General features: G+C 32.6%; 3 protein-coding genes across 5 annotated transcripts in view; 2 read left to right on the top strand and 1 right to left on the bottom strand.

Moving 5' to 3' along the window:
* Positions 1 to 2,783, bottom strand: part of LOC108970012 — an 82,453-nt gene extending 79,670 nt beyond the window's left edge. For both annotated transcript variants that reach the window (XM_018935098.1, XM_018935099.1), the window contains exon 1: positions 2,693 to 2,783. The gene's annotated coding sequence lies outside the window, so the exon portion shown is untranslated. The remainder of the gene's footprint in view (positions 1 to 2,692) is intronic.
* On the top strand, positions 2,616 to 10,608 carry LOC108970011 (CD63 antigen). 2 transcript variants are annotated; one of them, XM_018935097.1, is made up of 5 exons: positions 2,616 to 2,646; positions 8,700 to 8,796; positions 8,883 to 9,242; positions 9,784 to 10,002; positions 10,060 to 10,608. In XM_018935097.1, the coding sequence occupies exons 2-5, from the start codon at positions 8,734 to 8,736 to the stop codon at positions 10,114 to 10,116; spliced, it is 699 nt and encodes a 232-aa protein (XP_018790642.1). In that variant the 5' UTR covers positions 2,616 to 2,646; positions 8,700 to 8,733; the 3' UTR covers positions 10,117 to 10,608. The 2 variants fall into 2 exon arrangements, with proteins under 2 accessions (XP_018790642.1, XP_018790641.1); XM_018935096.1 differs by lacking the exon at positions 2,616 to 2,646 and adding an exon at positions 3,464 to 3,617.
* Positions 10,609 to 15,870: 5,262 nt separating this feature from the next.
* The window catches only part of LOC108970009 (leupaxin), a 68,721-nt gene continuing 65,280 nt past the window's right edge, over positions 15,871 to 19,311 (top strand). The window contains exon 1 of the mRNA XM_018935092.1: positions 15,871 to 16,238. Within this exon, the coding sequence (XP_018790637.1) occupies positions 16,226 to 16,238 (13 nt within the window). The 5' untranslated portion in view covers positions 15,871 to 16,225. The remainder of the gene's footprint in view (positions 16,239 to 19,311) is intronic.

Raw genomic sequence — 19,311 nt, 5'->3', positions numbered from 1 at the left:
AAAAAAGATATTGCAAACAAAAGAAGCATGTCCAAAGAGACCTGTTTACGGAACCCTTATTGAAAACAATTCAGCTTTATCGGTACGAGTTTAGTTAGAACGCGTTTCATATTCAAAATATTTACCAAAATCATTCGAGAGTTGTCGTGTTCTCTTGCCATCTCATTAACGATTTTCAACCACCATATTCATATTTTAATATTTTCATTACTTGAAGAGATCGATTGTAGTCCAGAGCGATGCATGTCTTCAACGATCCCTCGACCGTCTTTGAAGGCTTTGTACTACTCGTAGGCTAGTGTTTTAATATATAATGTTTAAACTGTATCAGCCTAAGCTTTCTCTAACATTCACATTCCAATATAAAGCAGAAGAGGGGACGCGTCTCACGCCCTTTGTCCCATCATATGGTATTATTTTGTTCAACATTAATCATATATAATTGCAAAATCGACGGCTAAAATCTAGACAGTAGTACACCTAAGGAAACACAAATTTTATCGTTGCAGTTCAAATACTGATACAATAAATTATGGTACAACTTTTTCCTGTTCAGTCACAACTATCAGTATAACCCCGATACATATGAAAACAAAAATTACTGTACCCTGCTGTGTGATACTATTTTGTATTTTTCAAGTAAAAAAATATTGAACACATGTTTATTTGAAATATAATTTTTGCATATGTTTATGAATTGTTTTGACTTTTAACATAAAACTTTAAAAAGTAGCCGATGTCCATCTCCAGGCTCCAAGCTACCTCGTCATTATAAGTATAATTTCACATACATATGTGTTTTTAGCATTAAACTATAGTATATATCCAATATTATATGTACGTTTAGTTAATTATGCTAAGATATTACATATTGAACAATATACATACATATACGATATAAAACCAATTATTAGTTACATAAGATATAGGGGTACTGACCCAATTTTATCTATTTTTGTAATAACTACATTTTAAGTATTAACAGAATGAAATGTTTCATTAAGATACTTCACATACCATCACCAATATATAAGGAGTGAATTCAACCGGAAGCTCAAAATATTACTATTAGGTATATGGGAGCTAAGGAAAGTACTGACTCGATTCAACCCATTGTTGACGTACAGACTTACAAGGAAGGATTCCTCACCGAATTTCAATTATATATCTTACACATTCACCGATAATTCGGGAAAATGTCAGCCATAAGCACTTGGGCCTACGTCTTCGATATCTCGGCCTTGAATAGTTATGGTCCGATTTTGACATTTTTCTACCGGGAGTTGAAGAAAGAGATAGAATTAAATGTTGAAATATGAGGACAATTTTACCTAGCGAATTTGGTTAAAATTGGTCGAGAAGGAGCGAAAATGTGTGACTTTAGTTAAGAGTAGCAGGTGCTACGCTCATTGTCATAAAACCGGTCTACCACCAATTTTTTTGAAGTTTAAAATTTCGTCCTGATTCATATCTAACATGATTAAGTTTAGGCAATATAAACAACCGTTAGATGAAAAATACGTCACAGTGTTTATACAATTTAGAATTCAATAAAGGAAAAAAAATGGAAGAAATAAAGTAGCGAATAAATAAATTTTGCTAAATTGCCTTATACAATTAAGCCAAGTTTCTTGTAAAATGAGCGAGATAAACATTGGGTTATGAGTATATATCTAAGTGATTAAGATAACGATACGTGCTGAAATCCGGGTGACCTGTCCGTCCGTTGCTCAAGCTGCCAAAATTACGAGTTCGTAGATCCCGTGTAATTAAACCATTACCACGCCCACAAAACGTCTGTAATGAACTGTAATTTTACATAGAGGTTCGCAGTAATAAGGAGCATCTATGGGGCAAAAATTTTGAATAAGTGGTAGTGGCCCCGAATCTGAATATGTTTAATGTACATATCCTTCAAACCGTTCAAGAATAAATAATCGAAATAAATTCTATAACAATCCCTACCAGCGGCGCGAAAATTATTGAAATCGCATTATAACCCCGCTCACTCCCCATACAACTGTACAGTTAAAAACTACTAAAAGTGCGCTAAATCGGGATGGCATTTGACAGCTTTATAAGAGCCAGGGTCAAAATTGAAAAATAGGAGTGGCTACGCCCTCTTTCAGGTGAAATCAAATATCTCGGGATCTGCTCGGTTGATTTTAAATTTTCCCTTTCCAAAATAAAAATAGAGAAGCAAATAATATAAAGAGATAAAATTTTGYACCAATAGTGCTTATGAAGTATGCCACCTTACGACAAGGTGGCAATGCGTGAGATTTATGTATAATTAAGATTCAGAGAAAATTATTTTCTGTAATATAACGACTGTGTGCCCAAAATGGATTGTATCGATTTAGTAGTTCCCTTAGCTTCCATTTAGCTGATATTAAGAATTTTAGTTTCTTTGTTTTACTAATATTATGGTGCGCTACTGTATTCCCATTTCAATAGAGTAACATCCCTGTATCTACCGTCCATTTCTTTGAACGTCAATTCCATTTCTGCTTCTGTGTGACGTTTTCATTTTATGTTTTTGTAATGATTCTTTGCGCTTGTTTTTTGTGTTGATTGGTACGAATTCGGCGATAATATTGTAAATATTCTTTTCAACAAAAAATTACATATATTTGGAAGAACAAGGCAAGTGTTATTGTTTAAAATAAATAAATAACTAAAATAAACTTACATCAAGTTATTTATAAACAGTAGAGTTCGTTTATAAATTCATGCGCCGGTATTCAATTTATTAAAGTTAGAGGCACGGTATATGTATGAGAGCGCACTGTACAGTACTGTTTGCATAGGTATTTAGATGTGTATAAGAGACATATGTATGAGAGCGCACTGTACAGTACTGTTTGCATAGGTATTTCTCTTAATCTCACCACCATCATTTTTGTTGCGTACAAGCTTGCCAAAAGTTATAGATTTAAATCGAAACTACTACATTCATCCCCCTCAGCGTACTGAAATAGATTGAATTAGTTTTTTAGTGTTCTAAAAATTAGTTTAAATTTTTTTTTATTTATAAATGTTTTTAATATTCAATTTTTCTAAAAGCGCCAAATTTCTAATTTGAAAAAAAAAAATCCGGAATTAGTTATCTATGAAATAATTTGTAAAAGTTGCAAATGCGTTTATTTCCTGCCCAATATTATTGGACTCTATTAACAATTACGGAATTACAAAATTAACCTGAGTCTATTTATCGATCTTTATTAATATTTAATTGAATTTGTTTGCTAATTTTTCCAATTTCGACCTTACTTATATTGCTAAATTGCTTTTTACTCTATAACAAATTTGTTATGAAGTTCATAAAAAGAGCCTTCAAGGATGTAAATTAACAGCGAACTAAATCATACAAAATATAAAGATGGCAACCATATTTCAGCTACCTTTGGTACCTTTACTACACTTTTGCACAACTTATCACTTATATTTGGAGTCAGTTTTTTTCAGTCACATCTTGAGCTGCGAAGTGGTGAAAAGGATTTTAAATTTTTTTTATTTATAAAAAACAACAAAGAGAACTGCGAAATAGGATTTTTGTGGAATACAATTAATTTTTTTGGTTAGCATARTATTTTAGTACTTTGGTGGTAACTCAGGTAATACTGAACGAATATAAACATAAATAAATCTTATACATACATGCAAATATTTACAAGTTTGAGATGYGGAAATGTGATAAAGCAGACAAAACAAAAACATCGTTGATAGGTGAATGCTCACATCCACAGGCATACATACAAATGTTGAAATATTGTTAAATTATGAAAATATGTCAAAAAATTTTAGTATTTTTTTTTAAGAAATATTGCTAATAAAGATGTAAAAGAGTATTTCCCTGAATTAGTTTATATAGAAAAACAATATCCAAACCAAATCAGGAAATTACTTTATATACATACATATGTATATTTTCTTAAATATGTACTTATGTACATAAATTTGGATGTGGATATACATATCGTATATGGATCTGATCTCAATTAATTTTTTTTCGCGCCAGGGTTTGGTTTGTAAAATTGCTGGTCGGTCATACACAGGGATGTTCATAGATTTTTTCCTGTAAACTATCTTCTGAATTGGCGGTCTTCGGCCCGATTATGAAAAATAATTTTTTCGCTACCTTCTTCGTTATGGACCCAACATTTACCAATCTATGTTTTTAAATTTAATTGTAACTATAAAGTTTTTTGTTTTGTAGAGGGTTATTTTTATGTATATAGCAATGAAAGCAATTTATTCAAAATGTTGACATGAGAATGGAGTCGATTTCATTAATTATATCATGCGTAAATCATACATTTTTCTAATATGCTGTCCAATTTCGATTTGAACTCGCTATTTAAGGAAGGTCAGCGTATGCTACAATGCGTGAAAGACAGTACTCTCAAAAATGCATATGGATTAGTACATATGTAGTATGCATGCGGCATATGTATATGTATGTGATAGACAAACATTCATGAATAAAAAATGAAAAAACGTTAACAAAWGTTCGGTCTAAAATATTATTCACAGATAAAGCAATTTTTATACAAGARCTTMATTTGGATCGTTCAGTTTGTATGGCTGCTATATGCTATACCTATTCCATCTAAACAATTTCTTTAGAGATTATAGCGATACTTTAGTTAATAGTCTATGCCGAATTTCGGGAATATATMTTGTAAGATAACAGATTTAYCACACAASAACTTGATTTTAATTGTTAAATTTTCCGACAAAAAAATGGTGCCTGCCTTACAACAGTAGCTGCCACAGCTGCAAGCAAGAAAGGGATACGGGAACGGTTTTCCACCTCTTGTGCGAATGTTCAGCTTTATCACAAATCCGACAAAAAATATTTCAGCACTAAACCTTGAATGGTTGTATACAAAAAGCGTAAAGAACATAAGTAGTTTTATTAAGGTCACCCAGTGGTTCGAGCGCTACAATAAAATCGAATAGCAAGGCTATTAGGTCCTACGACAGTGTGCGGTGGCGACATTCCTATCTATCATTCACATGTAACAAACATGTAAATTATTACATGATTTTCGACGTTTCCTTCTGGATGTTACAAGCTTCGTGTTCAGGGTTCAGGGTATAAAAATAAAAAGTCAACAATGTACACTGGTTGTAGCAGATGAGCACCCTCCTATTATACACTGTTTCTGCAGGGCTCATCTACAGATTACAATAGCTTTGTCCACCTAAAGGTTATTTCATAACCTCAAAATAATAGAGACGGATATGGAGTTATGTATAAGCATATAAATGATCAGGATGATGAGACGTGTTGAATTCCGAGTGACCATCTGTTCGCCGTCTGTGCAAGTGATAACTTGASTAAAAATTWAAATATCTTGATGAAACTTGGTACAARTACTTCTTGGCAAAAAAGTGAGGACGAGTTTTTAGATAAAATATATCGGTACCTGTTCAACCGATTTCAATTACATTCGACAACATTCCTTTGATACTCCTATATTACAGTGTGATTATGAGCGAAATCGCTCTACAACCACGCCTATATGCCTCCGAGATTTAAAATTGTGTTATATGGTAAACACAATTCTAAATCTCATATAAGTCTTTCACTYTCTTGCATACAAATCAAGAAGTAATTAATTTAATGAGATAAAACTTTACACAAAAGTCCTTTTGAAGTATGTGACTAACAATTTTCCAAATCGAACCAAAGCTCTGTAAGACCTTAGGTGCCGAAGATATGGACTCCAGTGCTTATAGTCGACTATTTACCGAAAATATCTGTCGATGTCTGAAATAGATAATTGAAATTTGGAAAGAATCCTTTTCAGATAGTACATAGTAGGTCTGTGTGTTACAAATTGGTTTTATCGCCGAGTTGTTAATCCTTGGGCAGATAAAAGATATATTTAGATTAGCGCAACACAGTGCTCTCTTCTAAACCAGTAGTGTGCCAAATTGATTTTAAAGTATAGACTCGAATTGTACCAGAATATTTGTGCAAATTCACCGTGAGAGTTCTCATATTATAACGATTTTSATTTTCAAACAATGCATGCGATGCGGCGATGTCACGTTTGGAAACTTGGTAAAGCGGTACCAGAAAAATAAAGAGCTGCTTGGAGGAAGGTGAAGCGTCAAAACCGTCGATAAGACGGGATATCCACCCCGACTCGAAAGCCCATTTATAAAAAAGTGCAACTGGASTTGAAAAAGGCATTTATTTCATGAATTCCCTAGAGTTGTTGCGTGGCGTTTATTTTGAATTCGAATTATGGTTACATGCGATGGCTTTCGGCCGGATGTTATTGTACGTTATTAATATAACATTCACTATAGTCCGATAATAACGGTTTCAATTTAAATATTATGCATGAAAAGCCCATAAATTGACGAGTAAATGAAAATAGCGGATTTAAACTGATATCTTCTGAAAACAACCATCAAGCTTAAAAAATGTTATTATGAAAAAATTTGGTTTTTATCAAAACGAGCGTGCCSGCTAAACTTTTGCCATCTTTTTATTATTATTGTTATAATATATAATATTTTCGCATTCTTATATTTCMGTGTGGTTTACCGCATTTATTTACTATACGTATATTGCTTAATGCATAATTGCATATGTGGATATATAGAAGATATTAGTTCTTCACTTTATCAGGTGCATATCGATTTTATTCGAATTGGGTCATGTAATTTGCCAATAATTGCTTGCAATAGAAGGTGAGATCGGAAGTTARCTGCTCGTCTCACTCATTTCATGTTACGGTAAATCCAAAATAGCATTGATAACTGAATAATTAAATACCGCCTGTTCGAAAGAAAATAAAACTAGAACACTTCAGTAGGAATAGAAAAATGTGGCAGCTGTCGATTCTCAAGTAAAAGGTTTACTGACTTGGAATTCTCACTCTTCGACTGGTAATAGAGAAAGACGCGCAAATGGAATCACCACTTATATGTACATATACATACACATGTATGTATATATATATAATATATAATTACACAAAAAAAGGTATTTATTTAATACCCTGCACTCAAGTAAATAAGTGTATAAACAAGAGTAAGACAAAATTTTAATTTCATAAATTTACGCACTTCGGGTGTATAGGTTATGCACAACTCAGTTCGTCACGCTGATCATTATAAAATATTATATGTGGGTATGGGACCGTTCGGTAGAAATTTTACTTTGAAAGTAATACTAGAAATATGGATTTAGAAGGGAATTTACTAATCAAACTTTGGGGTGTCTGCATTTACCACAAATATAGTACCATGCTGAATACGTATCAGCCTCATACTGTATACTACTGTGATCAAATTGAAATTTAGAAATTGAATTTTGTCCATTTCATCTCCTTCAAAGTAATCCCCTCCCGCAGTAATACACTTATGCCAACGAATTTTCCAGTCATCATAGTACCTCCGTCGTGATAGCCATCAAAGCCTTCTTATTTTCAGCTTTTATATCCTCAATGGAGTCAAAACGGTGTCCTCGGAGTGGTAATGTGAATTTGCTGAATAGCAAGAAGTTACACGAACTTAAACCAGGCGAATGTGGTGTTTGCGGCACGATATTAATTGAAAATGCGGCGAAATGATCACGAATAACCTATGCAGTCAATAAATTCAGACATAGTGAAAATCGAAAAATTCACTTCTAAAGTCTTACAAAATGACGCATATCACAAATATTAATCAATATTTTGACGTGAAATTTAGCATAGATGTCACTAACAGTACTACCAACTTACAGAAAAAAATAAATATTCATCTTTCAATTTGATCACAGTAGTAAATCTTTGTTATGAATGCTCAGGTCATTGATGTAAACTGAGCGTGGCTTTAAAGGTGTTAAATCGCACGACCTTGGAGACAACGTCACTGATCCTTCTTCCTTCTTTTCTTCAATGGATTTAGAATATATATACATATATATTCATTTTTTTTTTAATTAACGGACTTTTGAATTAACGGACAATCTGATATATATACATACATACATAACTTTTAATTTACCATAGACTGATTATTTTACAAATCTGAAGCACCGTTAAAGTTCGTCATGGATAAAAATGAAGACCTTCTGACACTTTCGCTCTTTCATTGGGGCTGTGGGGTGCGTTCGTGCAGCGCCAGCGGCTGAAGTTTACGGTGGAATGGTGTCGTAGGGTTCAGGGTTGGTAATGTCCATTGTTGCCACGGCTTATACTTGCGTACTTGCATGGCAGTATTGATTTATTTTTCGATTTGGTTCATTGTGTTTCCACTGTATTGACCACAACCGCATTTGGTCACCACATAAACTGTTTTTAGTCGTCTATACAAATATTATATATATGTATACATATGTAAGTCGCATATGTCAAAGAGTATAGGAACATACCAGCTTGCAGGTGACGGATAAGCACATTTGTCTCGTTAAAAGTGCAATTTACAGGCGGCAGTGTACTACCGCTCGCACATACTCAATCGTCAAACAATTGGATGTTCGATTAACGAGGCAGATATAAATAAAACTCGTGCGGAAACAGTCGTTCGCGCCAAATATAACGGAATATTTCGGTAGCAAATATACCAATTTAACTGTCGCTTACGTACACATACATATCTAAAAGTAGTTAATATTTGTAAATACTTTTAAATATTATAACTCTTTCATTAATTCGTATTTTAAAAAAGTTATTTTTTTATTTTTTTAGATATCGAAAGTCTGGAGCAAGAAAATAAAGAAAAATGGCTTCTGGCGGCTTAACTTGTGTGAAGTTTATTACATTTTTCTGTAATTTACTTTTCGCTGTGAGTATCTCATCCGTTTAGTTTCTCATTTCACCGTTGTTATTAATTATTTATTTACTAATTTTTTATTCTTTTTCGATATTCAGCTAACTGGACTGCTCATCCTAATTGTAGGTGCTATGGTGCAGTTGAACTATGCGCATTATTCAAATTTCGTTAGCGACCACATATGGACTGTGCCCATTATTTTGATTATAGTCGGCGCAACCATAGCATTCATCTGTTTCCTCGGCTGTTGTGGCGCCTTGAAWGAGAATAGTTGCATGATACTGTCATTCGCTCTTTTAGCGGTTATTATATTCTTGTTCGAAATCGGTTTAGGGATAGCTGGTTATGTTAAACATGCATCTCTGAGTGATATAATGGAGGAACAGTTCAATTCCACAATGAAAGAATACAACGAACGCAAAGAAAATCGTGATGCTTGGTCGCTTTTGCAAAGTGAGGTATGTATTCTAAGAGTAATTTTTATTCATAGTTCAATAGAAATATAGTTATAAATTGCGGTTTTAGATTCTACAAATATAGTTTAAACACTCGTTTTCGCTGTGCCCCCATTTATGTACAGATCCCTCATTCGAAAAAAAAAAATAACAAATTGAAAATTTTTTTATATCTTAATAAAATTATATTTAACGCATGTGTTTCGAATAATATATATTATAATATATCTTAAAAAATTCACTGAACGTAGAATATTAGATATACCACAGTTTAATGTCGAAACTGTGGAATAAAATGTTAATTTCATTAAGTGAAATATAGAAACAGTCTGGTGTTTGCAAACAATCACTGCGGCGAATTATTGGGTAAAAATATTTTCGAGTGGGACGGTTCACAATATAAATTTTTATATTACATAATACACAATATGTTTTGGAAGCGCCTACAGAATCTCAATTTACTTTTACTATTATGGCAGATTTAAAATAAACCCGACTATTAATTGATTTTTGTTATTGAAAATTACTTTGTTTTTTTCGTCAGATGGATTGCTGTGGAACCTTTGGGCCTAAGGATTGGGAACCGATATTTCACAACAGCTCTCTGCCACCGGCATGCTGCACGGTCATCAATTTGAATGAAGCTCAAGACTGTACGGCTGTTCACGCCCATTCGGAAGGCTGTCTAAATAAGCTGCTCTCTCTGCTCGACTCCAAAACATTAACTTTAGCGGGCGTGGTACTCGGCGTAGCTGGTATACAGGTATGTAATAGCAAACTATCTTAAAACATATATCAAAAACTTTTTTTATATTTCCAGCTATTGACCATACTTTTCGCCTTCTGTCTGTTTCGTTCGTTCAGACGCAGTTACTAGACGGTTTAAAAAACAACATGTAGTCACGCTCAAGATACACATATTACGAGTTAATAGTTGAAAGCTTTTTAAATTCATACAACCAATACTCATCCTGATATGTGTTATAAGAATTTATTTCTCTTGAATATCAACAGTTTTTAAAGCGGACAAAGTAAAAACTAGAAAAGTGCTTATAAAGAAGTAAAATTACTTATGTGGACTACATATAACTGAGCACACAAATCACATTTTCAATTGTTACTTACATACTTATACAATATATACAAATGTAAGTATATGAGAGCAGCATTATTATGCAGACTTCAGGCTCCCCATATCACTTATTCATATCAGTGTTTTAAGTTAATGAACAACGTCGTGAAGTTTATGCTCAACATTTTTGAATGATCAAGAGCGAATATGAACAATATAATATGAATTTACACCTTTAAGCACATTTTGTATACCTAATATATATGATATCTAAATATATGTATGTACTGGCAATCATTTTTTGACGAAAGTCATTTAGTAGTTTAGCACCAAAAAAGACATTAGCAACAATACGGTACGCATTTCACTTAAATTTTCGTATTTATGTATTTTCATCTGTATATGTATAAGATTTCATAATATCTGTACTCTTAGATTTCTTTATATAAATCTTGAGAGGCTTTTACTACTACATTACTTGCCTAGCCCATTTCGGCGACATATAGCATTTAAAGAAAATGCCAAACTCAATTAATTGTTTAAACTGGAAAAATTTATACAAAATTTTATAAAAGTTTTATATTAAAAAGAAGCATAAGATGAATTAATACGAAAATATCGAAACCGAAATTGACGTAAACTAATAACAACCATTAGCAATATTATGGTAGTGGTATTTTTACATAAACCAATTTGTTTATCTTCTTTTGTGAWAGATTTGCTTAATTTAAAACTTAATGCGATTTTGTTTGTTATATCAATTTGAAAAATAACAAGTTTTTAATGAATTTTTCTTTAATAAGTAAATATGAAACCAAGTTTTTGAAAACTGAAATATTCAAATAAAGAAGTTAATAAAGACTTTTTACAGCTACCTTTTACACTTGGTTATCAAAGATCCAAATATTATATATATTTATTAGAAATACAGTTTTTCTATATATGTACATACATGATTTATGAAGTTTCCAAAATTCATAAATTTTTTTTAGAAAATAAATTAGTATAACCTAATCCAAATTGTGTAAACATATATTTCGGTAGATGTATATTATACAAACCCTTATTTGTAACATAAATTGCTGAAATAGTTACTTAGTAGTCCAATCGCTTCACAATTTATTATTACATATACTAGTAGGTTACATAGATTTGTATTATTGAACAGTAGTTTTGTGTATTTTATTGGCTTTATAATTATGTATGGATGTATTTGTTAAATAATTGTATTTGTTTGAAATTGTGTTAACTGTGTATAATAGATCAGCACTGAATAAAAATAAAGTACTCATACCAACTTTTAATACAGCGTATCTAAARAAATTTTATTTCCTTTAATTCGAGTAAAAAAAAAATTGTAAATTACGCCTTGATAAAGATTGTCCGAAATTGTCTTGTCTGACATATCAAACAACTGGTGTACACAACTTCGTTTTTTTTTTTTTAATATTTGAGAGATTCTGGCTGTTGTTTGCCATCATCTATGTGTTCCGTGAATAATATTAAAAAAAAACTGTTATCTGAGCATAAAAACTGTTGAAACACTATCCGACAAAGTTGGATTAATAAACGTAGTCATTGTGTCGTTCATCCACAAACATATTAACTGTATTTTGACTTATTCATTAAAGTTAACAAAAATGGTTTAAAAACTCTTAATAATAAAATTTGAATCTTCATTAAATACCTTCACTCAATTTAGTTGTTTTGTGGAACTTAAATTCCTCCGTTCACATATATTTGTGATATMATTTCAATCTGGCCGTTCTAGTCATTCCAATAACAAAACGTCAAAACCTACCCAATGCAGTCAACTGTCAAAGTTCGGTAGGTGCGCGGTTCTCACATTTCCAGTGACAGAAGARTTGGGGATCTCTTTATCTCTGTCCCCAACTCTCCTCCAATATATAATAATATGCAATCGTAATAAATGTTGAGCGTTTTAATTTAAATGCCCAAAAATTCTTATTTTGTTTGATCTGGCCWTAATGGAAAATGTTATAAAAAGCGCTTATTTTGAKGCGCTCTCACACTGGAAAAATGTGGGCATCCCATTATTCGTACCCAACTTATTATAGTGTGAGAGCGCTTCAAAATAAGCGTTTTTATAACATTTTCCATTATGGCCAGATTGAACACAAAAAGGATTTTTGGGCATTTTGAATTAAAACACCCAACATTTATTCTTCTCCTTCTTAATTGGCGTAGACACCGCTTACACGATTATAGCCGAGTTAACAACGGCGCGTTTCTCTTTTCGATACGTGGCGGCAATTGGATATTCCAAGCGTAGGCAGGTCCTTTTCCACCTGGTCTTCCTCTTCGGACAACATGACCTATCCAGTGTAGCCGSTGCCTTTTAATTCGCTGAACTATGTCAATGTCGTCGCAAATTTCATACAGCTCATCGTTCCACCGAATGCGATATTCGCYATGGCCAACGCGCAAAGAACCATACATCTTACGCCGAACTTTTTCTCTCGAAAACTCGCAACGTCGACTCATCAGTTGTTGACATCGTCCAAGCCTCTGCACCATATATCAGGACGGGAATTATGAGTGATTTATAGAGTTTGGTTTTTGTTTGTCCAGTCTGAGGCCGGTGATATCAATATTATTGGCATACGCCAACAGCTGTACACTCTTATAGAAGATTGTACCTTCTCTATTTAGTTCTGCAGCTCGAACTATTTTCTCCAGAAGCAGGTTGAAGAAGTCGCACGATAGGGAGTCGCCTTGTYTGAAATATCGTTTGGTATCGAACGGCTCGGAGAGGTCCTTCCCGATTCTAACGGAGCTTTTGGTGTTGCTCAACGTCAGTTTACACAGCCGTATTAGTTTTGCGTTGATACCAAAAGCAGTTTCTTTTCGTGCTGTCAAAGGCAGCTTTGAAATTGACGAAGAAGTGGTAAGTGTCGATTCTCTTTTCACGAGTCTTTACCAAGATTTGGCGCATGGTGAATATCTGGTCGGTTGTTGATTTTCCAGATTTGAAGCCACACTGATAAGGTCCAATCGGTTTGTTGACGGTGGGCTTTAATCTTTCACACAATACGCTCGATAAAACCTTATATGCAATGTTGAAGAGGCTTATCCCGCGGTAGTTGGCGCAGATTAGACCCCACAATCTTTGTGTGGATTTGTATTATATCCTTTTTTGTGAATTTGTATTATATGGCAAAACTACTTAGATCCTTTTTTATGATTTTATGGTATATTAACACAACTGACTTTCGATCTTTCAATACTTAATAACGTGAATTAAGCCTGTTAGTTCTCAATTAATAARTGTTTTTAACATTTTTCCATTGACAATAATACATTTAAATTTCATAAATTTATTTAATTTTCATTGTTTTACATTTCTTGTAASTGGTATTGAACAATGCAACAAATCCCTCCGTTTACATWTKTTTTTTGGTAARATTTCAATCTGGCCATCGCTCGTTTCCAATTGCTAAATGTYAAAACCTCCTGAACTCRATTCAACTATCAAAGTTCAGGAGGTTTTGRCGTTTAGCAATTGCTCTCTCCCTTCCARTGAGAGAGGAGTTGGACATGTCTTTATCTCTGAAGTTGGGAATCCCGTTATCCCCGCCCAAAATATTAGCAGAATAGAGCACAAGTTGAGAGCGTAAGAAGCAGAGGGAGATGCTAGCTTCTGTTAGTGAAAATAGCTCCAGATATTTGACGTATTTGCTTTAATTTTGTTTATTTTTTAAATTTTGAATTAAGAAAATGAAAATTCGATTCATTAATTTTTAAGTGTTGTCATTAAAAACATTATCATACTATCTTGAGAAATCTACTATTTTCGATAAATGCATTTYCTTGAAACATAAGATTTCATATTTAAAAATTATAATATATTACATCACTTATTATGAGAGTAATAGCCCTGACAGACGACAGCGCYAATGCATATTAGCGGGCTYAATTTAMATTTATTTGCGCATTTCACCCATGTTAATGCAAGTTTGCAATGCCCAAGAATTTCGWGCATTTAGCTGAATTTACCAAATTTGAGAATTTTSACAGATGTCGCTTGAAGTCTGCCGCCTCCTTTGCGTTTACAGCATCAGAGGTTAGCAGTTTTTATATTGCTAATTAAATTATGTGCAAGTATATTAACATAAACAAATTTTAATGTTTTTAGATTTCAGAAAGTAAACAACGCACAATTTGCTATCCATTTTTCCAATATTCTTAACTTTTTCTACATTACAATCAATTATTGCTTTTAATTTCACTCTATTATCTTTTGACGTAGTTAATAATAATAGAATTTTTCTTTTAATTTATATTGATTTTCCAAATACCCCAAAAGTTCTATTAATAATTTGTCTTATTCATTTTTTTTTTTTTTGTAATAAATAAACAAATTTCACCATCAGCTGTCTAAATGCACAAGTCTGCCGTCTTTCACCATAAAATTTCAATGCGTATTTGCGTTGCTTAAGGCGCATTAATTTTGCTCGTCTGTCAGAGCTAAATCAGGTAGTCTGTTATTACACACGGCAACTTTTGTTGCTAATTCTCGGGCGATTCTCTTTTGCTGTCGCCCATTACATTCACACGAGCAATTTATGTTGCGCAACTCTGTTCGAGTTTTTTCTCATTCTCTTTCACTATACTTTAACCCATTGTATATTCTTTMCTTTAACCCACTGTCGTCTGTTTTCCTTAAAGGTATTTGGGCCACTCTATCACGTATATTAATCAGTTCTGTCAATTAGAAATACATTTTATTTATAATTCAAAATTAAAACAAAGATTACATAACAGACCTTCACATACATCACCCTTTTCCCTATTGTCTGAATCAATTTTTATAGCATCCTCCATACATTTCACAATGTCTTTAATTAATTGGTTTTTTTGGTCATAATTCATTTTGCAAAATTTTTATATTATATTATGTATATTGGTATACATATTTGCAAATTTCTTATCAAAAGATGAAATTAAATTTTTTAAATATATTCAAAATATTAATTTCAAAAAAATATACGCAAATGCAACTATGTACACGAAAGAAAGAACACGAATGCTGAAAAACGTCGCAGCGAACTGTTACGAAGTGCTGAACACTGGAAACTCGGCGCGATTCTTCTCTCCTCATCGCCAACTCGCCAATAAACCAAGAATTGCCGCAAAAAAGTTGCCATGTGTAATAACGGACGTATGAAACAAAGTTATTGTTTCCCATAGTTTTATAAAATCAGCTGATTTATTACTTAAGAATGAACAACCCTGTCCTCATTATGTAAGCTTGCTATTGGTGCGCAGATGTCGCCTTTTATTTTGGAATCGATTTSTTTAATGCACATTTACGTTAATCTCGGAATTTATAAGGCTATATATTAATCATTGCTTTTATTTTACATTTTGCTGTGGTTAAACTTATATTAAATAAAAAAACTACGAAAATTAAAAATTATTGAAGCATTTATAAACAATATGTGCATTTAAAATCCGCSTAAATTAAAATGGAGAGAAGTTAATCGGTATAACTTATCGATAGCTTGGTCCATCGCTATAGGTAAAACTTGTCTCATTCCGTTGCGAATCCATTTGGCCGTCAATTAGAGTTTGTAGAGTATTGTTTAAAGTGAATAAACTCGGTTTTTCTGGCTCAGCTAAGTTATTGCCAACTTATTGAGGATCATTTTTTTAAGTTTAAGCTGTGATTAATTATACATACTTATATACATACATATATAGTGAAATATTATATATAATAAGATTTTTGTGTGGTGCTACACATATTTTGTTGTTTTTTTGTGTGCAAATCAGTAACCTTCATTGAAGTAAAGTTAAAAAGAAGAGCGACTATTTAAGCCGTGCCAATTCATTTTCTGACGAGTTCTTGCATTCCAATTGATCGACATCAGTAAAAGCTAAAACCAGTATAATGGAAGACTTGGGTAAGTCAAAATTGTTATTTGGGTGGGGCATCTTCTCTTGAAGCCGGTATAAGTACATATGAAGATTTTGAAATGTCTTTGATTTCTATGTTATAATCTATTATATGTTATATTTATTTATATGTTATAAAACCCTTAATTCTCGTGCTTGGATTAAACCACAGTATATGTGTAAGGTATATGTGAATGTAGCAATTCTGTGCTGGCTGTATTGCGTGCGATTGTTGACACGTAAACATTGACTTCCGCTACTCTGCATCATCAGCGAAAAATAAAACAATAACTCCCAGCAAACTTTAATGAATCTGTCATTGACAATATAGGGTGCTCTACTCGTATGAATTATGTGAAATAATTTTTGCAATCTAGTTATTTATTTAGCGGATGTAGTAGGTTCTACATAAACTAACTATTCAGATGATTTCAAATCTTTGCGGGAGCCCCAATTCAAAAAAATATTGTACATTCTTAAACATATGTATATTTAGTTTATTATAAATGTGTATGCATGCATTAAATAGACGCAGAAAAAGAAAGGTATACTTACATACACATGTGTAAATGAGACGTTTTCAAAGAATTATTATGACTAATATTTTTATCCATCTTTATCAAAAAATGTCGATGYCATTAAAAAGTGTATTCTTTATATCACTCTTTACCGTCCTTTTACATGCAACTCATTTCACATTCCACGAGTCAAGATTTGCAGTCATCGCTATTTACGTTTATACTGGAATTAGTCAGAGACATACCGCCATTCCGTACTTACCACCCGTATCAAACGAAATTTGTCAAAAGTGATATCCCTATTGAACGTAGAAATCTACTGTTTTTGATTTTCGTTTGAAAATGATATTGTATAGATCTATCTTTTCAGTTATAATTTGTCAGATCCAACTATTAAAAATGATCTACCCATTTAAAAATAATTGTAATCAACTGTTGCTTAAATTAATTTTACATTGGACAATGTATACTTCGGTAACATTGCTCAAATGTGAACAAATGAGGATAACAGATTTTTACGTTGTCATTACGGTCATAACGGAAGAGGGAACGTTGGTCACTAACTGAAGCATGAAGCATTGTGCTTCGAAATTCCGTTGAAATGACTAATAAGTGTGTTATCATCAAGAAACTGAATAATATGCCTTTTGCAACAAACTTGATACATATTGTACATWCATACATATGYACATGCAATTATTTACATACTCTGTGTAGGTAGTTGCATAAGTATAACGTCAAAAGAAAAGCATTTTAACATTCATATCTGTTTTAGTATGCTTTTGAGATATGAGGTAGAACTGCTTACTCGATATGTTGTATATGTACATATGTATATATGTACATAAATATCTATTTAAGAATATAAAACARTTGAACTTCCCTAACTCGAATCACCACAATTCGGAAAAAAACTTCAAATTAGAGAGACTTCGATTTATAAAAGTTTTTTTCAAAATGCTGTAAAATATAGATTTATACACAATTATATTTATTTACTTCGCATAAAGCTTTTTGTACATGAAACATGTAGTTTGTAAATTTTTACTGAACATACATACAGTATAAATTAGGTAACCGTGAATACCCAAGAATGGAAAAGGCTCTCTACAAATGGTTTTTGAAACAAAGAAGTGAAAATGTGCCTATATCCATCGATATCGGCAAAGCAAAGCTCGCAAACTCCATAAAAAAATAAAAGAAAAGACAAGATGTTTTCATGMAAGTAATGGTTGGGTATTTCAAAAAGCGATATGGCCTCCGCCACTTGAAAATTTGTGGAGAGAAGCTTTCCAATAAGACACCCTCCGTCGACCCATTTGTAATACGTTTTAGAAATAATAAGCTTGATCTTTCTGCAGAACAAATTTATAATGTCGACGAGTCCGGATTGTTTTTCAAGCAGATACCAGATAAAACGTTGGTGATCTTCAAGGAATCATCTGCTCCTGGTCGGAAAGTTAATAAGGAGAGAATAACATTTCTCGCATGCACAAATGCTTCGGGTACGCACAAAGTTACGCTTCTTTGTTATTGRAAAAAACAAAAAACCCTAGAGCATTCAAAATTTTCAAAAAATGCCCGTTGTCTACAAGACTAACAACAAGCATTGATCTGGAATAAAGAGTAAAGGAATTCAACTTAAGACGTGCTCTCTGTCTTCTTGCAAGTTCATGGGAAAAAGTGTSAGCTAGCTCCATTTGCAAGTGCTGGAATATGTTAATGCTACAAGAACTTGCACCAAAAGATTCGTTCACAAATGAAGAGATGAATGGATACACGAAAGTGTTGCTTATCAAGAAGTGGATAAAGAAGCCGTAGAAATTGAAAATTCTGATGATAGCGAAGCGGATGTTATTCCACCTCCTAGATCAGTTGCTATGCAATCTTTCAACACATGCATTCGGTGGCCTAAGGAAGGCGATATTACAATAAAAGACATTACATTTCACAAGGAGCTTCTTGAGAGGGCTATAATAAAAACCTTTAATAAGAAGAAAGTGCAGACAACAGTRCCCTATATTTTTAAAATAAAAATTTTTAATAAAAAAATAAGCTTTCTATATCATAACACGGTTTTCATTTGTCGTACTTCTTGTTATATAATATATTTTTCCTCGCTGGGTACAACAACTTCAATAAGTGCAACTACCTAGATTTCAATTAGTTGTTCGTACTGTACATATATTTTTTCTCGTTTGTTTCAGTGTGTAGGGTTTGTAGTGATCAGTTGTATTAGTATTCCTATTTAAATAGCAATTTTAAGTGTCAAAGGAAGGTGATGCATCAATGGCGGTTAAATTATTTYTTTTTCAGAATCCTCATTTTTTATGGCACTAGAAATCATATTCGTTGGGTCTGAAATATTCGATTATACAAAGTCATCTRTCCGGCTGAGCAAATCTCATTGTCCATCGCAATATAATATGAAATTTAATTTCTCTTGCCAATTAAAAAGTACGAGTTATGGGGAACTTCGAGTTTAGGAAGTTTGAGTWTTTTAAATGCCATTGCAAATCAAGAGTTCGAGTTTCAAAGAGTTTCGAGTTATGGAAGTTCAACT

Source organism: Bactrocera latifrons, unplaced genomic scaffold, assembly GCF_001853355.1.
Source record: "Bactrocera latifrons isolate USDA-ARS-PBARC rearing strain unplaced genomic scaffold, ASM185335v1 scaffold_276, whole genome shotgun sequence".
Classification (NCBI taxonomy): domain Eukaryota; kingdom Metazoa; phylum Arthropoda; class Insecta; order Diptera; family Tephritidae; genus Bactrocera; species Bactrocera latifrons.
Note: the sequence above shows the minus strand (reverse complement) of the source record. Positions and strands in the feature narration are given on the sequence as shown.